Source organism: Watersipora subatra, chromosome 10 (genome assembly GCF_963576615.1).
Source record: "Watersipora subatra chromosome 10, tzWatSuba1.1, whole genome shotgun sequence".
Lineage (NCBI taxonomy): Eukaryota > Metazoa > Bryozoa > Gymnolaemata > Cheilostomatida > Watersiporidae > Watersipora > Watersipora subatra.
Window position 1 is genome coordinate 25392343 of NC_088717.1, and position 22996 is coordinate 25415338.

A 22996-nucleotide genomic window follows, 5' to 3' on the forward strand; every position below is an offset into this window, starting at 1 on the left:
AAAAAGGTTTATTACAGATTTTTACATTTGTAGTTTAAATTGCAAAATTTTTTGAATTGGTTGCTGCCAGATGTGCTAACAGAGAGATAATAGAAAGATCAAGTTTCACATCACCAGCAATCTCCTAGTGCTCCTTGAGAAAAGTCTTTTCGTTGTGGATTATTGCATACTGTCCACTCATAGTTTTCATCTTCAGGATCCACTACTATTTGCTCAAGACGCCTCCAGTGATCTCCAGGAGAAACTAGATTACTAGTGTCAGATATCAGTTCTAGAATAAAACAGGAGAACCTATTTTGCCAAGGAAACCAGCAACTACTATGACCTATGATGACAACAATACACGCAGAAAGGAAATTTAATCACCCATTCATCTTAGACACAACACACAGACCACCTCAGGATGTCAGATGTTAGCTGGATGGGAAAACCACAAATCACTTTATCTCGCCATAATATATACATTTATTTATATGCTTATTCAGATTCAACACAGCTCATCAAAATATTGCATAAACATCGGAAAGAGATACGTGAGGGCTGAGCAGCCATCCAGTCCTATAGAGAGCCAGTATAGAGTAGAAGAGAGCCTCCATGCGTACATCCCCGAGCTACAATGAAAAGATTGCGTATGTTACATAAACAATAACTGCATGACTTGAGCTTACACTTTAATCTTTGTATTTTATGCTTTTTACTTTATGTTAGTTTTAAATTTTATGTTTTATGCTAATTTTTGTTTTATTATACACTAGCGATGTCAAAGCAGTCCTCAGAAACTATCAAACTCATAAAAAACAGTCCGTTCAACTACTTCTCCATGGGATTCCATTTAATCATGGAATTTCCCAAGTAGCTGGCTTCTAGCAGCAAGCAGAGCCTCAAAAAAATAAGCTTTACTAATTTTCACAGCTAGAATAAATTTTTTAAAAATATGACATTTATAGTAATGAAAAGAATGGAGCAAAATACATACTCCAGAATTTTTTTAGATTTTTAAAGCTAAAAACAAAAGAAATAGAGACACTTTTATAAATTCCACATTCAGAAAATTGGCTAAGTTTTTCAAACATCATGGGCTTTCCAGAAAGATGAGCTCACCCGCTCCACCACAGCTGATCTGTTGCGATATGCACAGTCAGCAATTGCACAAAGTTTGCAAATTGCTGACTAAAAGCCAATTAGAAGTTGTTATTCCCAGACAGCTGGTATATAAGGAGCCTCTGAAAGTGATTAAGGAAGGAAGGACAGGCCAGAGAGAGGCCACGCCGGATAGGCCAGAGAGAGCGGGCCAGGGAGGCCAAGTGGGTGATATTGTATACCCCTTTTTACAACTGTTGCCTCGAAGAGATAAAGCCATTTGGCTGAATACTACGATATTATTTGTACGTTTCTGAGGACACATTTTATCGCTCATTTTGACGAAATATACACTTATTATACTACGAACAACGAATTATTTGAACAAATTTCTTTATTCGTTTTATGCCCAAGTGAGGCTTGCTATTGATAAATATACTTTATATCGAAGCCTGAGATAGGCCAATCTATTATTGATACGACAACAATAATTGAGTTTGCAACCAGCACTTGAAATTGACGCCCTAGAGAGGCTATATACTGATAAAACAACAATCATTCTACAGAGGAACATACATTGGTGCCCAAGCGAGGCAAGACAACTACTGAGCTGGCAGATAAGTATAAAATATTCAGGAGAAGACAACTTGTGTCAGAATTGCAGATACGGTAACAGATCATACACAAAAGTCGCAGGATTGATTTGACAGTTGATTGATATAGAGAAAATTTCTTTACCTGGCAGGAAGAGCCACTTTGCCAGTTCGAAAAAATTTATTTGTTACGTGAGAAAAGCAGTCAGGAGTGCTACCTTACACAACATTATATAGAACCACACAAAAACACAATTGCATTTACAAGTTGTATTTTATTAAGTTTTGAAACTTTCATTTAGTTTGAATAATTATATACATACATATTTATAAAATATTATTAAATTTTCTCCAGTGACAAAGCTGTAGCTTTGCACCACACTACGAGTAATTTAGAAATACATTATATTTATACAAACAAAAATATATTTATATAGTTTAAATATATTATATTATTTCGTTTATTGCATATATTATTTAATTTATTATTTTATTTTTTTCTCACGTGACAAAGTGGACGCTCACGCCGAGACTTAACCTTGGAAAAATATTTTGTGTATGATATCTGTTAAATTAGCTATATTGTTTTAAGATTTTATTTAGTACATTTTAGAATGAAGGGAGCATTACGAGACAGCGCCAGATACCTTATTGGCCTAAAACCAAAGACAAGAAGAAGAAAACACGAAGAGATGAGTACAGATAGTGAACATACTGATGTTGAGGAAGACAACTTGGAAGGAGCCGCTGAGACTTCACAACAGGATCTTGAACCACAAAACTCACAGCAGACTATGCAGGATGCAGGAGGAAAAGGACAACCTAACATGATTGATGACATCACACCCAATCAAGAACAACTACCTCAAAGGAGTGATGCACCCATACAGATGATAGTGAACTCTACTGGAGAAACTTTAATCTACAGACACAATTATCCCACAATCCCTGAGCACCAGACTCAAGATCTTTATACCCCAGGAACTTCGAAAGAGAGGAGTGACAGGATGCACAACCAAGTTCACCTGGAACCACCATCAAGCTTTATAGAGCCCATAGATGAGATTAACCCTTACTCACGACACTCGAAACCACTGCAGATGCGGAGAAAACTACATTTCCTGGACCAGCCATCACCACAGACTCAGGAGAGGACTTTGGAACCACCACTATTGACGATAGATGAGAGCAATCAACCAACAATAGGAGGATATTCTGAGACAGAGGAACACTCACCCAGTTACAGAGGAGCTAGCTATATAGATGAAAGTACATTGCCAGAATGGAATGGAGGAAGACAACCCCCATCTTCAAGAGATGCTGAGATGGATTGCAGACCAAAGACGACGATGAGAAAGGAGCGATGGAACACAGACTCATCTTCTGATGAACACAGCCCACCCAACCATAGACGATATGCTGAAGAACTTACCTATCATGGACAGACGACTCCAAGATCTAGACACCAAAACGCACCCACTTATCAGCCGAAAGGACAACCTACAAGAGATCAAGGACAAATAATGGAGCAATTACATAGAGGATCACAACAGTTCAGAGAAATGGATGAAGCAAGCAGGACGCAAAACAATGGAGCTAAGCTGATGGATCAATGGGCTAGGACAGAATCACAGAGGGAGCACAGGCTACCATATGAGGAATACAGAGACTGCAACAAATATACAGAGAAAGTGCATTCCAGATATGAAGCAGATAGTGAGGAAGAATCTACGACATACCAAGAGCGGAAAGAAAGCTCAATGTTAGCACAGCCAGGAAAGCAAGGACCAAAGGCTACAAACGAGATGACACCATTGCCAGTGCAGTTGAGTACATCATATCCACAAAATATTCCATCATTTGATATGACAGGAGAAAGCAGGAGATATCTAGATGTAAGACAAATAATGGAGCCACGCAACAGTCATCAAGAACGGGGAGGAGATAAGACAACCCTAAAGATACATTGCCAGGAGACAGCAAGAGACAGACCATCTACTCACCAATGGATGGAGGCACATGAAAGAGCTACATGCAGAGAGCCTATTTACAAGGAAGGAAAGCAAATGCCAATGAGGAATATGCAACAAAAGGAGAGACGAGGAGATCCAGTTGTTGTAAGGAAAAAGAATGGAAAAAGGAGATACATAGTGTATGAGACCACCTCTGATGAAAGTTCCGACGAAGGCGAAGATATGCATTACACCTACAGCATGCAAGGTAAGCTACCGTATGAAAAATACAATGGCCATACTGATGATCCTAAATTACATTTACAGATGAAACAAGCAACAGAGGAGAAATCATGTTCATGTAGAGGGAGATCCAGAGGAGGTGGAGCAGAGGCTAATGACAGAGAGCTATACTATGACAGACAACACCGAAAGGAAATCAGACAGAATGGATACTATGACACAACAGCAATGCCAAAGAGGAGTAACAACTTCCAGAACGATGACATCAATAACAGCAGCAGGGGACAGGAAAACAAGAGAGAGAAAATACTATGGAGCCAGCCTCAACAAAGCCAGGAGTTTTGGATACCCCCAGATGAAGATGATGACTCCATAGAATCCCACAAACAACAACAAACTACTGCTAAATTGACGGAGAGCCAAGCCATTGACCAAACTAACAGATTGACCACTAACATAATTAACGTGGCCACAAGATTACCAGAGATAGAAAAATTCTCCAATAGCCCAAGCTCTGACCTAACGTTTAGTGAATGGCTAGATAGCTATGAGCTGAACTGCAGAGCTTTGAGTATTCCAAAAGAGAATTGGGGCAAGGTAGTGCCACTATACCTAACGGAAGGAGCAATGGTTATGTACCGCAGCCTTATAGATGCTCAGCCAGACTTAGGAGATGACTACGACAAACTCATAAAAATACTAGGAGAGGAATTCAATGCAGCGGATGGAGTGGCCACATCAGTTGACCTGAACACAAGAACTAAACAAGAATCAGAAAGTGTTGGAAAATTTTATGCAAGCATTACATCCATGGCCAGGAGACTTTTCCCTACTATGGCTAAAGATGCACTCGATCAGATTATTCTAGCCTCATTTGTGCGAGGTTTACCACTAAACTATAAAAAAGGGCTACTGAATAACCCTAGCATTAAAACAGCAGCACAAGCATTCAAAGCAGCACAGCGCATGGAGAGAACAAATCTGATGTTACTGAAGGACAGCATTCCAGAAATGGTGAATACAATTGGCAAGGATAAAGAAGAAGAGCTGGAAGCAATGAAGAGAAGCCTGAAGAACTTGGAAATGAGGCAAGCTGAGCTGCTCAACATGAACAGAGAAAAAGGCAATGACTACAGGAGATGGAATTACCAAGGACACCAACCGAATATACACAGTAGAAATTACTACAATTCTCAACCAAACTGGAGACAAAATTCTGACAGGGATAGACAACTCCAACGTAACCACAATGACAATTGGAGATCAGCACAAACTCACCGCAGAAATTTTAACAATAATTCATACAACCACAGTAGAAGACCAAACTGGGACCGAAACAGCTACAAATACCACAACAACAACAACACCAGAAGGAACGACAGACCATGGCGACATGATAGAATGCAAGCTGCACAACAATATAATCAACAACATGAAGGACAAGAGTTTACCACTTATGGTAGACCGCAATGCAGAAACTATGGAGCCACTGGATATAAACACTATCAGTGCAATGAGATAAGGAAGCAACCACATTCACAAAAGGACAGGAAAATCAAGTTTCAAGATTCTGGACATGCATTAAAAACTATCCCCAGGCACACGGAAAGAAGAGGATTTATCAATACACTACGAGCAACTGCTCTAGATGGAATTAACACAATTAATGCAGGAAAACACAACACTAAACCCTTGGAAAATAACCCTCCGTGGACACCAGCTGCAAAAGTGATAAAAGATAGCCTAAGACAAGAAAACGACACATTCACGGATATGAAAGACATACAAGAAAAAGAAACTAATGCCAAGGATCTACCAGATATGTCAAAGAGAGTACAAAATGAACGCGCTGAACAAAACGAGGACAGGAATAACCCAAACAAACTACAGCACAAAGAAGATCAGGAGCTAACACGATTGGTAGAATGGGTTACAAGCGATGAAGCAAACTCGACCTATGATAAAATAAAAACCATGCAGAGCGGAAATAAAAGTGATTTAGACGTCAACACAAATAGCCTGAACACCCCGACAGCTACAATGGACTACTATGAAGAAGAGTTAATGAAAAGAATCGACGAAGCACTAGCCAGAGCACATAACACATGTAAAATGAGTATACAGTACAAGCAATATTATGATAGAAAAGACAGAGACATATCATTCAGACTTGGAGATCGTTGCTATCTATTTAGATCTAAACTTGCGAGGAATAGCAACGCAGCTCTGACAAGCCAATATAGTAATCCATATAGAATTGTGACATTGAATAACGGAATTGCAGGCATAGTTCCATGTACAGATCCGTACGCAGAGCCAAAACGAGTACCCATTCAACGATTAAAGCTAGATAGAAAAGAGTTCACACCGACTTGTGAAGATTATACGCGCGACAAAAACTTCAACAAGCTCGCAGAGGAAATGACCTCTACATATTATAGCTGTAATTGTGATGAATGTGACCGACTGGAGGATTGGGACGAACAGTGCTGGCCTACACCGAATGATAACTTGACATGCTACAACAATCCACGGCTATACAACAGCGATTCGTTTAAAATCACTGAGACTTTTGCTAATAATGACGGTGATCCAGATTACTACCCCTTACTATCAGAATATGATGGATTCCACTTCGTACAGAAAAATGATGCAGATACATATGAGAGAGAGGATTACGGCATATACAAACTGAGAAGTAGAGCGAAACAGAATAAGATGCCTGGCTATCTATATCTATTACAAAGACGAGGAATAAAGACGTAGCCGCTGACTACTATATATGTAAATATCCATCTATACTATCCGTAGCCTTGTTACTACTCGTTAGCAATAGACATGATACTGTACCTTAGACTTATACCTATATTTTGACTTAGGCAATAAGAACGACTTACACATACTATTTTATTATTCTTTATTTATGACTTACAAACCATAAAGATACCTTGGATGCTCTATACAGAAGGAGAGCAGGAGGCGATAAAACAACTGATAATTAAAAACAAAGACGTTTTTCTAACTGGAGGATTAAAAGAGCTAAAAGCAACTACACTCTATTCACCAGTACTTGACACAGGAGACAGTAAACCAATATTCATCCGCCCTTATCCTGTTAAACCAACGCTACAAGAGAAAGCAGACGAGCTGATTAATGAACTATTAGAAGCAGGCGTGATAGAGCACTCACATTCGGAGTGGCAATCACCATCTCTATTCGTGCCAAAGAAAAATGGACAGGAAGTAAGACTAGTAGTTGATTACCGGCAACTCAATAAGTTATGCAAGAAGGCACCTAGTGACTTACCACTTATCAACGAAATCAACTACCACATGGCTGGTAACGCTCTATTTTCATCAGTGGATGCTGCATCAGGATTTTACGCACTGCCACTGTTAGATGAGGAGACAAAGGATAAAACTGCATTTGCGGTATATGGAAATCACTCTCAGTATAGATTTAAACGGATGCCTATGGGACTATCTATATCACCAGGGGCCTTCCTGCAGATAGCAAATATTGTCAAGTCACAACTATCACCAAAGAACTACCAATGTTACATAGACGACTGGATAATTAGTAGCGAGAACGATGTGTCCCAACACATTCAACTACTACAGAAGCTTTTTGACAGGTTTCGGATGGCCGGATTAATGATGAAGCCGCAAAAATGCTGCCTCTTCCAGAAACAAGTTGAATTTCTCGGTTTCGTTTTAGCAGGAGGAGGATTAACACCAGACATACGAAATATTGAAAAGGTCAGAAATTTAACAGTACCAAAAACCAAGAAACAGCTAAGAGGTTTTCTCGGTTTATGTGGATTCATGCGTCGTTGTATATACAATTTTGCTGCAAGAGCAAGGGTATTAACAGACTTACTAAAAAAGGAAAAACCATTTGCATGGACTGAAGACCACATGAAAAGTTTTCAAGATTTGAAAGAAGCTATAACTTCAAGGCCATGCATAGTACACCCACAGTTCGACCGACCGTTTCTTATCTTTAGCGATGCTTCTAGTAGTGCAATAGCAGGAATGTGCGCTCAAAAAGATGAGAATAATGTCCTACACCCTATTGGATATTTCTCAAGGAAGTTATCTAGAACAGAAGCTCTTTACCCAGTGTACGAATTGGAAACTTTAGCTATGATAGCATCATTAGAAAATTGGATGTCTCTGACTAAGCATGCAAAAGTTTATTGCTTCACGGATAACATGGCCTGCAAGTCAGTGCTAGCAGCAACGAAACAGCCCAATGTAAGGAGAGCTAAACTGGCTGCAAGATTCGGACAATTTGATGATGTAACCATACATTATATACCAGGTGAAAGGAACAGAGCAGCAGACTTCCTATCTCGAATCGAACAGCCGGATAGAAGTGAGGAAAGCGAAACAGATGAAATAAAGATAGAAGAACATCACTTAGAGAACAGAAACTTCTCAGGAGGAGCAAGGATTATGCAACATACAGCCCAAACCCATCAAGGACTGATAACAGTACTACAAGAAGCATCGACGGAGAAGAAAGAACATGAAAATAAACAAGTCATAGACCAAAGAGAATCTAGTGATGAGGAAGACCATGGTGAGATTACAACCGGACTAGAAGGATTGAGCAAAATGTTGGAAGATGAAGCAGTGGTAGATAGATTCAGAGATGGAATTATGAGAGACGATTTTTATGGCGTAATACTACGATACTTGGAGAGAGGAGAAATGGATATTGACCTTACCATACAGCTTAAGAAACTGTTCAAAACAGCCTCTACAAAGTATTTGGCAGTGAACAGACTGCTCTGGTATGCGACATCAGAAGATCGACAGTTAAGGTTAGTAGTACCTGTTAACCTGCGAAGATTGATTCTCCAATCTATGCATTCAGACTTGAATAGCTGTCACAGAGGAGTAGTCGGAACGATTGCAGCTATTTCACGGCATTTCTTCTGGAAGTCTTTAGGAGACGACGTACGAAGCTATATCAGCGATTGCCAAGTTTGCGGCATGGTAAAGAGAGCGCCAAGATACGTCAGACCAGAAATGCAACACATCCCCATTACAGAACCATTCAAGAGATGGAGCATCGACTGCCTGCAGGACCTGAAAGTAACACAAGAAGGCAATAAACATGTGCTGGTGTGTATTGAAGCAGTAACAAGATTGATGGTTGCTGAGCCAATTAAAAATCTGACAGCCAAGACAATAGCATATACGTTATTCAGCAGAGTATTCTGCGTGTATGGCTTTCCAACGGAAATTCGCAGCGACAATGCAACATGCTTCAAGAACGGAGTCATGACAGAGCTAGAACGACTAGCAGATATGAAACACAGCTTCTCGTTGGCATATTCATCGCAATCTAATGGTATCGTTGAACGCGCTATTCAAACGCTACAAAGATCCTTACAATGCTATACAACGGACGCTCAGAGCACATGGGATTTTTATGTACCAGCTGCAGTTTTAGCCCACAACACCACTATCTGCAGGGCAAACAGTAGCATTAACGACACGCCATTCTTTTTAACATTTGGCCGCGACTGCCGCATTCCACTAATTAATCGCTTGGGTGAAGCATCACCTATGAACGTAAACATGCCAGCAACAACAACTATGGATAATTACAAGGAGGAGTTGATCAGGAGAATCGACGAAGCGCTAACTAGAGCCTATGATACACATGACAAGATGAACACACAATACAAACAATACTACGACAGAAGAGCCACAGATATACCTTTCAAAATTGGAGATCGTTGTTATTTATTTAGACCCAAGCTTGCGAGGAACAGTAGTAGAGCCCTAACAAGCCAATACATCGGTCCTTACAGAATTGTTACATTGAATAACGTAATGGCAGGAATCGTTCCATGTACAGACCCCTATGCTAAGCCAAAACGAGTATCCATCCGCAGATTAAAGCTAGTCCGAGAAGACTTTACACCATCATATAAGGATCATCCGCGTAACAACAATTTTGACTGTCTCGAAGACGAATCGACCTCTACAGACGATAGTTGTACTTTTAACCAAGGAGAAAGGACTTGGAACGAACAACACTCACCGCCATCAGGCGAACACCCGATACACCACAATGATGCATGGAGATATTCCAACGATTCAACCAACATTGCGGAATTAAATGGCACATGTGACATTGAACCGGAAAGTTGTCCCGCTTCCCACTTACCAGGACCTTATCACGATGAACAAGAGAATGATATGAGTGGACACGAACGTCAAGGATGCAGATACAAACTGAGAAGGAAAATCAAGAAGAATAGGATGCCTGACTATGTCTACTATGACAATGAATAGAGATATGACAGCAACGGACTCGACATACTACGAACTGACTACTACATATGTAACTATCATGTAATAGATATATGTGTATATGTCACTGTAAATATTAATCTATAAATTGGTTTCTACTTACTAGCAATAGACATGACCTTACTAGCAATATCCTTCACCGACTGCACATCACCAAATGCAGTGAAGCTATAGGAAACGACTGACACATAATGTTTTCTTTGTGTGTGACTAACGAACCATGACAGATGCGCAAATCAGCGCACGGGAATAATGAGATTATGCCTTAGATTAGGAAGTTTTCTTTTCTACCTTTATTGTACTATATCTCAAACAAAATGACTAACCATATCCACTACGACAAAACATTTATGTATACACGTATGTGTATATATATATATATGTATACATGACAATCACAATTACATTAGCCTTTATTCAGTAAAGAAGCACTGTCAATGTCTTCTTCTGTTCTCTCTGCTTCTCCTTCTAGAACTGTGACGGGGAGACCTTTTAGAACTGCGGCACGGAGAAGATGACTGCCTCACGAGCGGCACTTGCGCTTCAGGTAGTGGACGATGACCTCGGAGGACAACCAGAGAGTTTACAAGTTCCTGGTCTACATCGTCAGAGTCAACCGAAACTCTGTCTGCAGAACCTTCAATGATTTCATCTACAAGAGAAGACAAATTGAGAAAAACAAAAACAAAAAAAAAAAGAAGCGGGAGACTGAAACGATAAGCCACAGACATGAATATTCACTGACTATCAAATGGAAAATAAAATGAACCAAAAAAAAAAAAAAAACAAAAAAAAAAAAACGAAACTATACTTACACAAGCTGGCCCCAGCGACGCGTCTCAGACGAGGAACGGATTCATAATATCGCCCAAGCCAGGAGTGCACCTCGTCCGTTACAAATAACATATCCAGACCACTCCGGATCATCTGCCACTCGGCTCGAGCCATAGCCATTAAGCTACGGTGTCGACGTGGACTAGTCTGAGCAAAATCGGATCGTGACCTATTTCCAAATCCATAGGACCCGACAACCTATAAAAAAAAAATAAAGAGAGATATAAAAAAAAAAAAAGGAAGAAGTCACTAATATATATATATATATAACAACAAAAAAATAGGAGAGAGATGACCACGATTTAGAAACAAACAAGAACCAAAGCCATGTGTACACACCTGTAAGAAAACTGATAACCGGATGATGTACAGAAGGACGGCCCTCGAACGACTGGAATCGTCATCAATGTTTATACGGATTTCATGCCTACACTCCGGGCAACGAAATTTCTCCTCCTTCTGTTGAAGGGCCTGTACCACCAGTGCTTCATGACAGGTGACACACACTCTATGCCCACAATGGTAAATCGACATGCGAGACACACCTTCGGTGTAGCAAATCATACAATCCATAGTGATAATTCCCAATACTTGCTGACAGAAGACTCCAAAAGAGGAACGAGAATTACTAACCGAAGATATGGAAACAGACTGAGAATTTTCGCCTTTTATAGTTAACAGCCAGACATGTAGATCGACATGGACATTGTTTATGTTTGCTGATGGATAACCAACAAAACACGCGGGTGTAACAATGGAGCCCGAGGACGTGCTCACTTGTGGCTGGTGGTGTATGTCAGATATCAGTTCTAGAATAAAACAGGAGAACCTATTTTGCCAAGGAAACCAGCAACTACTATGACCTATGATGACAACAATACACGCAGAAAGGAAATTTAATCACCCATTCATCTTAGACACAACACACAGACCACCTCAGGATGTCAGATGTTAGCTGGATGGGAAAACCACAAATCACTTTATCTCGCCATAATATATACATTTATTTATATGCTTATTCAGATTCAACACAGCTCATCAAAATATTGCATAAACATCGGAAAGAGATACGTGAGGGCTGAGCAGCCATCCAGTCCTATAGAGAGCCAGTATAGAGTAGAAGAGAGCCTCCATGCGTACATCCCCGAGCTACAATGAAAAGATTGCGTATGTTACATAAACAATAACTGCATGACTTGAGCTTACACTTTAATCTTTGTATTTTATGCTTTTTACTTTATGTTAGTTTTAAATTTTATGTTTTATGCTAATTTTTGTTTTATTATACACTAGCGATGTCAAAGCAGTCCTCAGAAACTATCAAACTCATAAAAAACAGTCCGTTCAACTACTTCTCCATGGGATTCCATTTAATCATGGAATTTCCCAAGTAGCTGGCTTCTAGCAGCAAGCAGAGCCTCAAAAAAATAAGCTTTACTAATTTTCACAGCTAGAATAAATTTTTTAAAAATATGACATTTATAGTAATGAAAAGAATGGAGCAAAATACATACTCCAGAATTTTTTTAGATTTTTAAAGCTAAAAACAAAAGAAATAGAGACACTTTTATAAATTCCACATTCAGAAAATTGGCTAAGTTTTTCAAACATCATGGGCTTTCCAGAAAGATGAGCTCACCCGCTCCACCACAGCTGATCTGTTGCGATATGCACAGTCAGCAATTGCACAAAGTTTGCAAATTGCTGACTAAAAGCCAATTAGAAGTTGTTATTCCCAGACAGCTGGTATATAAGGAGCCTCTGAAAGTGATTAAGGAAGGAAGGACAGGCCAGAGAGAGGCCACGCCGGATAGGCCAGAGAGAGCGGGCCAGGGAGGCCAAGTGGGTGATATTGTATACCCCTTTTTACAACTGTTGCCTCGAAGAGATAAAGCCATTTGGCTGAATACTACGATATTATTTGTACGTTTCTGAGGACACATTTTATCGCTCATTTTGACGAAATATACACTTATTATACTACGAACAACGAATTATTTGAACAAATTTCTTTATTCGTTTTATGCCCAAGTGAGGCTTGCTATTGATAAATATACTTTATATCGAAGCCTGAGATAGGCCAATCTATTATTGATACGACAACAATAATTGAGTTTGCAACCAGCACTTGAAATTGACGCCCTAGAGAGGCTATATACTGATAAAACAACAATCATTCTACAGAGGAACATACATTGGTGCCCAAGCGAGGCAAGACAACTACTGAGCTGGCAGATAAGTATAAAATATTCAGGAGAAGACAACTTGTGTCAGAATTGCAGATACGGTAACAGATCATACACAAAAGTCGCAGGATTGATTTGACAGTTGATTGATATAGAGAAAATTTCTTTACCTGGCAGGAAGAGCCACTTTGCCAGTTCGAAAAAATTTATTTGTTACGTGAGAAAAGCAGTCAGGAGTGCTACCTTACACAACATTATATAGAACCACACAAAAACACAATTGCATTTACAAGTTGTATTTTATTAAGTTTTGAAACTTTCATTTAGTTTGAATAATTATATACATACATATTTATAAAATATTATTAAATTTTCTCCAGTGACAAAGCTGTAGCTTTGCACCACACTACGAGTAATTTAGAAATACATTATATTTATACAAACAAAAATATATTTATATAGTTTAAATATATTATATTATTTCGTTTATTGCATATATTATTTAATTTATTATTTTATTTTTTTCTCACGTGACACTAGCAACTTGGGAAATAGAAGTAGAATTAGGAGGAAATTGGAGGTCTGCAAACTTGGTCTTGTTCTAATAATACATACATGTACATGAGATAAACATCACTGAGAGATGTATTGATTGATGAAATCAATAAACAACAGTAATGTGTAGTTAGATGTTTACTGAAACCTGGTAAGTATATTTTTATTAGTATTTTTAAAGCAATTATAAGCACCACTTAATGATAGCAGTAAATATACATAGCTGTATCCGACACATTTAAAAAATAAGAAATCGCCAGTTTTAGAAATAAAACACTGGCTACAAAAATCCCAAGCAAATTTAGATTGAATGTGTGTGATGTAATTTCAGGTATAATATACCAATATAGCTAAATATAAGTATCATAGAGTAGCGTCTATCACTGAATCTTCTACATTTATCTGGCTTGATATATGCAGCTTTATTGTGGCAACTTAAACAGAAGCAGTGAGCTGATCATGAAAAACAATTTTTAGCTTTCCTACTTTATTGATAACTTTTTTATCTCAATTACATGCATCAGACAATTAAAAAATGCATGAAAATTAATAAAAAAATGGCCTTCTCGTTTTAAAATAATTCGGGAAAGACTCAAGCATTTCAACTTTCATGATGATTGATTCTTTTAAATAAAATAATTGTGTTTGTAATTTTTAATTAAGCTATCCAACTTGTAATTACAGTCTCAGTAAATCTTTTGCAACTTTTACCGCAGATGGTTGTACAGGGAGTTTCGTGACTATGTATAGCATATTGTCTTCAAGTTAAGTATTTATAAATATATGTACATTATGACTTTTCTCTTGATGTTACTTGTATAATAAAGAATCTTGAAGACTGCATCACTTGCCAAGTTGAGAAAAAGTACCAGCTTTACCCAGTTAGTTATTTGAAGATGAAAGTCACAATTATATGCAATTATTAGTAGTGGCTACTAGCTGTACATGCTTCCATAGTATGAAAACTCTATTACACATTGTTTTATATTTACTGCAAAATTTAATCTGCTGAAGCTTTAAAAATAAAAGCCTGTAAACAAAATTATCCATTTAATATTCATGATATAATGATTTAGTGTGTATAATTACTGTTACAAACAGACAGAGCTTACAATTGTGAAATTTAACTTGGTCGTGCCTAAGGCTAGAAACTTGAAATTTATTTAAAACTACACACCTTTTCACACAGCAGGTTTATCTTTTGTATTTCAGCTTTTATTGCTTCTTCATTTTGCCTTTTATTGCATGCCACAGAATCTCCACCAGTTCTAATGCATAGATATCTGAAGCATACGTAGAAAGACAAAACGTCACCTCAAGCAGTCTTTCAGAATTTACCACTTACGACTAATTAGATCTGACAATAAATTAAATATGTTTGTTGTATAGAAATACACGCATTAGCTATTGATGTTCATTTGAAAAGACGGTTTTTCATGTATAAAAAACATGGTGAGCAGGTGGTCACATCACATTGTCTACAGAGTAAATGTACAGATTACCATTATACTCTTCAGGTCTATCTCTTTTATAAGAACCATATTGTTTTGTATTACAAGGGTTTTTCCATTTTCTTTATGTTCATGTTATGAAATCACTTTCATATTGTAACTAAATATGGCTCATATCGCAAAGATGAATGGCAAATCTAAGGTAGAGGAGCTTTTCAGAAGCGCTTTTAACAGACACAACAATTATCACTGAATTGTTTTGTCATGCTTTCTCTCTCTCAACATATTTTCATGAGTTCATAACTGTAAGCTGCATTAAAAAACAATCATAAATCAGAACAAGAAAGTAAAATAAATTACAGGTCTGCAAAACTGTATTCATAATTAGTAATTTGTTGAAGGCTTACACCAACATGAAACTCTTTGCATAAAACTTTGGAAGTAACATGTGAAAGATAAGACTTACCACAAATCTCTGTCAATTTATTCTACACAAAAAAACTTGGTGTAACCTTAGTAGGAACAGCTTCCTTTAAGCAATCCAATCTTTTGACTTTCCTGTATTTCAGTGTTATGACAAATTGTTCTTCGAAAGTAGAGAAACGTGGTTATGTGACAGTCAAAAAGAGACTTTTTAAAATTCTATGCCATGGTTTATTTTTAGTGAATTAATAGTTTTTTGATATATTTAGGTTTTACCTACTTTTGTGTTTAATTTTTATCTAGATTTATCTAGCTCAAGTTTTGTATATAAAGTCTTAATTACAAACCTAAGACTACCTCCGAATAATTAATTCAACGTTTGGGAAGTAAAGAATCTTTTGAATAAACATTTACTTTCTAAAGTAATAACCTAACAAAGCAGCATAACATATAACGCAACAAAAGTACCTATACTATACCATTTAGGCACATTTCTTTTCTACTTCTCACTCTACTTGAAAATTTAAAGTCGGAAGTCTACTGCATTAAAAAGAGTTAGATTATACTGCACTTTTGTCATCTAATTTTGGCTTTGATGTATAATGGTTTAATTTATATTTTCTGCTAAGCTGGTGCAGAAACTTAGTGGGATTTCATAATACTTGCCTATCTAAATCATTTTTACTCAGAAATGCCCAACATTTATGTCAATCTATGTTGTACTTTGGAAGCCAGGCTTTTCCATCTTCTCGATCATTAGCTAACCATTTTATCAATACTATAAATTAATCTGCATAAAAACCAACAATTTTAAAAGATTGACAAGTCAACTTCGTCTTTCAGAGAGAAATGACTATGATCGATAAAAAAGAAAGTGGGCAATCCAAAAAGTTGGCATTTTATAACCATCAGAGCAAAGACAAAATTAAGCAAATTAGACTATTTTAGATTAAACAATGCAGCTAAATCTAGTAAAAGACAGAGATGATTGTTTACCTCATCTTGCTTATGCTCTTTAGTATGAGAAGTAATTCATGAGTAACCAAACCACTCTATTCCAAGTTCTGTTGCTATCATACCAGTTTTAATTAATTTGGAACTACAGCTAGTCAAGGGAAAGCTTAACCCAGACTTAATATTTAGGGTTTTCATGTAAATAGAAAGCAAAGGACAAAAAAATTAAAACAGTTTCTTGAAACTTTTAGGGGCTTAGACAAAAGCGCTTAACACTTGAACAATTGGCATTATCAAGGCATGTGTTCAACCAGTTTTGGCATATAATTTTGCTAAAAACTGTGGAACCAGCTTTGCCGGTTGTTTTTTGTTACCTATCTTTTAAAGCTAAAAAGTTGTTCTTTTCATAACATGCTTTTCAGTTTTATCCAGATATCCCCAATTGTATTTTGTTGTAACTTAAATAACCAACATTCTTTCAAAGCCTCAGAATAATTGTACCAATCAGAGAATGAACACTACTTTGTGACCAAAAAATGAGCTGATGAATGGGTAACGGCTAACAATAATATTGACATTATAGATATTCAAGTCTATACTCCAAACAATGCGGCGACTGCTAAAAAAAATTATTAAAAAGGAAATCAAAAGCTTTCATAGCATATCTGGTCAAACAATTAATATAACTTTGATAAAAAAAGAGTATAAAATCAGAAAGATTCAAGAAATTGATATAATAACTGAAAGGCACTATGTGACTGAGTCAGACAGGTAATGATAACTCTTACTTTATCTCATCTTCATCTGTTTCCATTTTCTCACAAGCCTCACATGTAGTTACCCAACCTGAAGAGTGACTTTTATTATTAACAGCGGTATTAATGACTACTTCTACCCAACCAGTTTTTACCAGCATCAAAATTGTTTAGCTATTTTATGTTAGTTTAAATTACAAAAAAAAACATTTTTCGAGTTATTAAAAAGTTGAGTTTTGTTACTGTATTTTGCACTATACCATATACAACTTATTATTATGACTGAATCAACTATATTTCTTTTTGGTTTCAAGAAGCAGTAATATTTGACGATCTTATGTCTAACCCTGCCTTTTTCTGGGCTATCATGATTGTTGTTCTTGTCATTATCATCTCATAATACAGGTTGTCATGGATAATTATAATGGCCTAGGTGCTAACATAATCTTACATATAGTTTTATGCTTACCAGTATTAACAAATTCACACTGCTGGCAAGTCCAGTTTTTTGCAGTTTCTGCTTCACAGGGCTGGTCATTATTAGGAGACTCAAGAAAGGTGTTGCAGATCTCACAGACAAGGTTAGTAAAACTATTTTCATAGCCACAGACCTTGCAGACTTGCATTTGAAGCAATGAAAAAGTTGTATTGGCAGGCTGGGTCTAAAATGATGATAAATTTATTGTGTATCAGACCTATGTATGTTAACATAAGGCACCTGTATGCAGTTGCATTTATACTAAGATGTGTGCAGCACACAAAGCTCTATTTGTATAAATAGAATAAAATAAATACATAGTTCTATTTATATTAACGATATTTAAGTGCATGCAATTTTTAATGCAAAAAATTAGTCAGTAGCCAATTTTATTTACACTAAGGAGGAAAGTGTACACGCAGTTTTAGCTATGTTAAGGTAAGTACTGTTTATGCAGTTATACCTACTGGTTATGTTGAATAACAAATATTGCTTAGTCAAGTGTTTTTGAAACTAGTCTAACTTCTACTGAAGTAGACTTGGTATTGAAAGTTATCGCATTAACTTGGTTCAAAACTTAACCATAAACATTAATATTGATGTATGTATAATTAACACAATGTTTTAACATGTAAATTTGCTATTCAAGTAAATCTAATTGGTAATGTGTAAAACTTCAAAACATTAGTGTGTAGATCGCATACTAAACTGATCATTTAGTCGGAAGGCTCATAAAATCTATTTTGAGCAAGGTAGATCATTTTTAGACCAGAGATGTACATCTCACTATCAAACAAATACATATATTACTTTCATGTTAAATGGAAGCTAAGTATATTCTAGTTTTCAACTAAGTACAGACATCACTGACTTCCAATGTATCAGAATTCTCATCAATATGCATAATTACACATAATTTCGCTATCAATGTTATTATGAACAAGGGGCCATATTAACCTATATATGAAATTTGTCTGCTAAAAATTAAGTATTTAGGTCAAAGATCACAAGGCCCAACAATTTACTTTGACAGCATTATTTGTAATAATTTTTTGTTTCTGAAAGGCAACGGGCAAAAAAAGTGAAGAAAGTTATAAAAATTTAATGAGTTTCAAAATGACATCATGTTATGTAGTATGGCTTAATCTGATAAACCATTTTGAGATTACACGTAATCTCTATTAAAGCTTATCATCAAATCAATGAATCTTATTTTATTTGTTGTAAAACGCATAAAATAAACTTATCTTTCTGTTTATTAGAATACTGTCACATTACTTACTGGTTCATCTATGTTCAACCATTCCATGTGGTTCTCTGACGGAAGTGGATGACAGCCTTGTCTCGGATCATTTTGTTTATCTGGGTTACTCATTTTAGCTTTTGTTGAATTCACGAAAAAACAGCTTAGTTTTCTTGAACCCTGACTTTAAGTTAAAGCAGAAAACTAGCTTTATGTTATAATTTACACAATATCTTGTCATAAACAGTTGTTACTAAAAACAGAGCCAAGTGAACTTAATTATAGGTAATGAATAAAAAGCGGAAATATAAATATTTATTGCATTGCACAAACCTTTCGACTAAACTCATCATTTATTTGAAAAGTTTGGGAAATTTTAATTGAGCAAAGTAATTTTTTGTCAGAGTAAATACTGTACAAACAACTTCAGGAGTGTTTAAATTTACATTCGATTTCCAGACAAGAGTCTTTTGTTAAGAAGACAAAAAATAATTTAGTTTAAGTTACCATACCTTTTGGGTTATATGTTTTTTTAATTTAATGAGCAAAAATTTCAAGCATGCCTGGTAAAGAAACTTTCTTTAATTTTTCACATTTATCATTTTGTAACACTCGGTTCCTTTCATTTTTTAAATACTTTCTAATAGATTTTATTGCAAAGATAGCAATTTTGCAAATACATTTTAATTGAAGTCATTTATTAGGCTCATAACTAAGCAAAATACTAAAAACTCTTCGATACTTACATGTTTTAGATACATGTGTCATCTCTATTTAACAATTCAGGTGTCAACGGTATATACTCATGCATATGAATCTTTAAGTAAATCATCTGATTTTACCCTAGATTTTGCTGATAATAATTGAAACAGCTGAGACAAATATTTTTTCTCAGGATATCTATAACCTTGATATTATAAAACTATGAATAAATAAGCAGTATGAATTTTCACCTTTTCACATGAATTTACAAACAAGTATAATGTTAACTTGATGAATGTAGAATCTATAACCCATGGTTCCGTATCAAAGGGTACATATGATTCTCAATGCTAATTGCTAGTACCATAATGGTTACAGTCAACACACATCAGTAGTTGCCATTTACCGCTGAGTAATCTTAATCACTCTATTAATGTTTCATTGTGAGTTAAATTATCAGTGAATGTATTTGCTGCTATTCTTAGTTTTTGCTATTTTTTGTTTTCTAGTATATATAAATATATTCTCTCTCTGTATCCTTCTATTCTTCGCAGTTTTTCTCCCTTCTTGCTATCTCACTATTTTCATATCTTCCTCTTTTCGTCTCTATTTCCCTCTTTTAATAAAACATACAAAAAGGTTTTGCTTATATATAAGCAAAAGGTTTTTGTTTATATATACATACATTCTAGCTGTACTACCTAACATTGATCGAGTAATAGAAAAGAATTTACATGAACAATTTGAAGTTATTTAACATATAAAACATTGACCATTATAACTTTTAAATTTTATATCATAAAAAAGTATTGCTGTGCAGTCCAAATAAATTAAAAAAATGAAACAACGGTAAAGGTTTTCAAACTCTTTCACACAGCTGGAAGTTTTAAAATTCATATCTTGAAAGAAGTGTTTGATTGAAAAAACTTAAATAGAAAAATAAAAATGTGAAGGCGTTTAATTGTAAATGAAATTGAAAAATTATTTGGAATACAATTATATAACTTTGGTTTATCTTACTGTTAACATGCCAAAAGTGGCATGCCAGTTTTTGCAAGTCAGTGTTGGCATGCAAGAATATTGTAGGCTACAGACTTACATAGTGGCATAGTAATTTGTAGTAATTATCTGATGTAATCACCTCCTGGTAAAAATCATTATCACCAAAAATTAGTAACAAAATAATATGTTAGCCTTAGTAACTATTGGTATCTACAATGACTTTAGCGCATATTTTGGTTATGATCTGCAAGATAATATTGCATTACAATGTTCTACATGGAAAGTTTTTACATGTGCGACAAAGGTGAAACATAAACGCTGAATTTAACTTTAATTAATTTAGGTTACTAAACGCATACCTGAAGGAAGTTTCAGTAAGTATTTTAATAAACTGCAAAATTTCTACCAAAGCTTTGTCATCTATTCGTTTGCAAATCCGTTTTTACTATAACAGATACCACTGAACTCGCCATGGTGAGCAATGTATATCTCTTAATAACATACATAACCAGAACGCAATTTGCCAAACTAATTTCGAGAGATATTATTGTTGATAATAAAACCACTATTTCATGCCACTTTCAATATTTATTATTTTTAATTTTTGCAATAAAGATAATATGACCTGGTACAGAACTTTCTCTGCTTTCCAAAAAAAGCTTCTATGGTTAAAACAACATTTTGTTGACTCATGTCATAATCTGTAGAGCATCTTGATTTAATTGTACCTGAACGTGAAATTGAATTACCTATGCAATTGTACCCAAAGTGGTTAAAAACAACCATTTTTTATGTAAGTTTTGAAAACGTCACTGATTTAGAAAACAATTACTTATGTTGATGAAAGTATAACCGATTCATATTTTTGTGATTATACAGATAGTTAAAATAGCAGTAGCAGTAATAGCAATAAAATAGTAAATAGCAATAACATACAAGAATACTAACCTTTTCAATGCAGAAATTTTGTTGGTAAAACGCAGTTGCAGTACCCGTGCAAGTTCTGTAGTAGCTGTAGTTCTGTAGTACTCGTAGCTGGAACAAAAAGTAAAAGTACAGTAACTCAGAAGGAAATGAACATGTTTACTATCACAAACAGTGGCAAGTCCAACGTTTTCAACCCTTTCACGGAAGTAGTAGACTCATTTATGCGTTTTCTATGGTCGACCGCCGTAGACAACTTTTTGCGACTTTACCAGCAATTGCTAGTAACTGAATTTTATTATTCGTTGATAATATAACCAATAGTCTTTATGAATTTTATGGTAGTGAAAGTGTTGTTTTAAAATTTATCTATAAAATTATCCTAAAGTTTAATATTTTAATCTTTGTTTGGGGATTTCCAACTTAAAAACGAACACTTTTGTGTAAGTTGATCATAGGCGTTCGAGTTAGAAAACAAATAACTACTTATGTTGATGACATTATAGCCACTTCAGATTTTGTCATTACACAGATAATTAAAATAGCAATATCAGCACTGACTCTGATGGCGATGAAAATAATGGTTTTGTAAGAATAAGGAACATTGTACAGGATCGTTTTGCTTTGTAGCTTCACATCGCTTTATCAATGCACAAAGTTTACATACAATGAAATTTTTGCTTAGCAGTGCTTGTTAACATGTTGGCAAAATGAAATATATAACCAAAAAAAACGTTCTAGATGGAGTTTCAAATTGAAAAGTATCATGAAGCAATATCGGCAAAATGGCTGGCAGTAGGCCGATAGCTAAATTTGTACGTGGACACAAGTTAAAGGGTTATATATTGGAAGTGTGGCAATTCATAGACAATATAACATTGAATAAAAATTACTTACTTTTTTGATGTTGAAATTTAGTAGGTAAGAACTGCGTTTCTTCCATTGACCGCAAGAAAAAACAATGACGTGACCTTCTCAGTACACATTGGGGGTAAATATTAATTGCATGTAAATTACTACTCATTACTTTATTTTATTTAATGAGTAGTACATTTGTATAGCGGTATAGGCACCTTTGTATAGGTTGTATAACTCAGGACGGTGCTTTTTAACATGGCAGCAACTTTGCTGTTTGAAACGTACCAGTGTCGTTGGGCACCATAAAGAGGCCCGCTAACCAAAGATTGCGTGATTTTTGTGTAAAAATGATGAATAGGTTATGTATAGAGGTGTGTACTAACCGGAGATTCTCGCTAATACACCCTAGATACCTAGTAGCGGCTAATAG

At 35.8% G+C, this 22996-nt stretch overlaps 2 protein-coding genes across 3 annotated transcripts; one reads left to right on the forward strand and one right to left on the reverse strand.

Annotated features, from left to right (window-relative positions):
• Positions 1-450: 450 nt before the first annotated feature.
• On the reverse strand, positions 451-11608 carry LOC137405842 (uncharacterized). 2 transcript variants are annotated; one of them, XM_068092262.1, is made up of 6 exons: positions 11375-11608; positions 11017-11233; positions 10305-10853; positions 8709-8965; positions 3106-3173; positions 451-611 (listed from the first exon to the last, which is right to left on the reverse strand). In XM_068092262.1, exons 1-3 carry the CDS (start codon positions 11606-11608, stop codon positions 10636-10638), a joined length of 669 nt encoding a protein of 222 aa, XP_067948363.1. In that variant the 3' UTR covers positions 451-611; positions 3106-3173; positions 8709-8965; positions 10305-10635. The 2 variants fall into 2 exon arrangements, with proteins under 2 accessions (XP_067948363.1, XP_067948364.1); XM_068092263.1 differs by lacking the exon at positions 3106-3173.
• LOC137405843 (uncharacterized) lies at positions 9604-10788 on the forward strand. The gene is made up of 2 exons (XM_068092264.1): positions 9604-10232; positions 10674-10788. The coding sequence occupies exon 1, from the start codon at positions 9719-9721 to the stop codon at positions 10181-10183; it is 465 nt and encodes a 154-aa protein (XP_067948365.1). The 5' UTR covers positions 9604-9718; the 3' UTR covers positions 10184-10232; positions 10674-10788.
• Positions 11609-22996: the final 11388 nt, after the last annotated feature.

Bases quoted from the DNA above. Each gene is read 5' to 3' on its own strand.
- LOC137405842 (XM_068092263.1), bottom strand. From the start codon at position 11,608: ATGGATTGTATGATTTGCTACACCGAAGGTGTGTCTCGCATGTCGATT. The intron at 11,234-11,374 runs GTGTGTACACAT...TTTTTTTTATAG, and splicing joins GGTTATCAGTTTTCTTACAG to GTTGTCGGGTCCTATGGATT. The intron at 10,854-11,016 runs GTAAGTATAGTT...CTTCTCTTGTAG, and splicing joins CGTCGCTGGGGCCAGCTTGT to ATGAAATCATTGAAGGTTCT.
- LOC137405843 (XM_068092264.1), top strand. From the start codon at position 9,719: ATGGCAGGAATCGTTCCATGTACAGACCCCTATGCTAAGCCAAAACGA.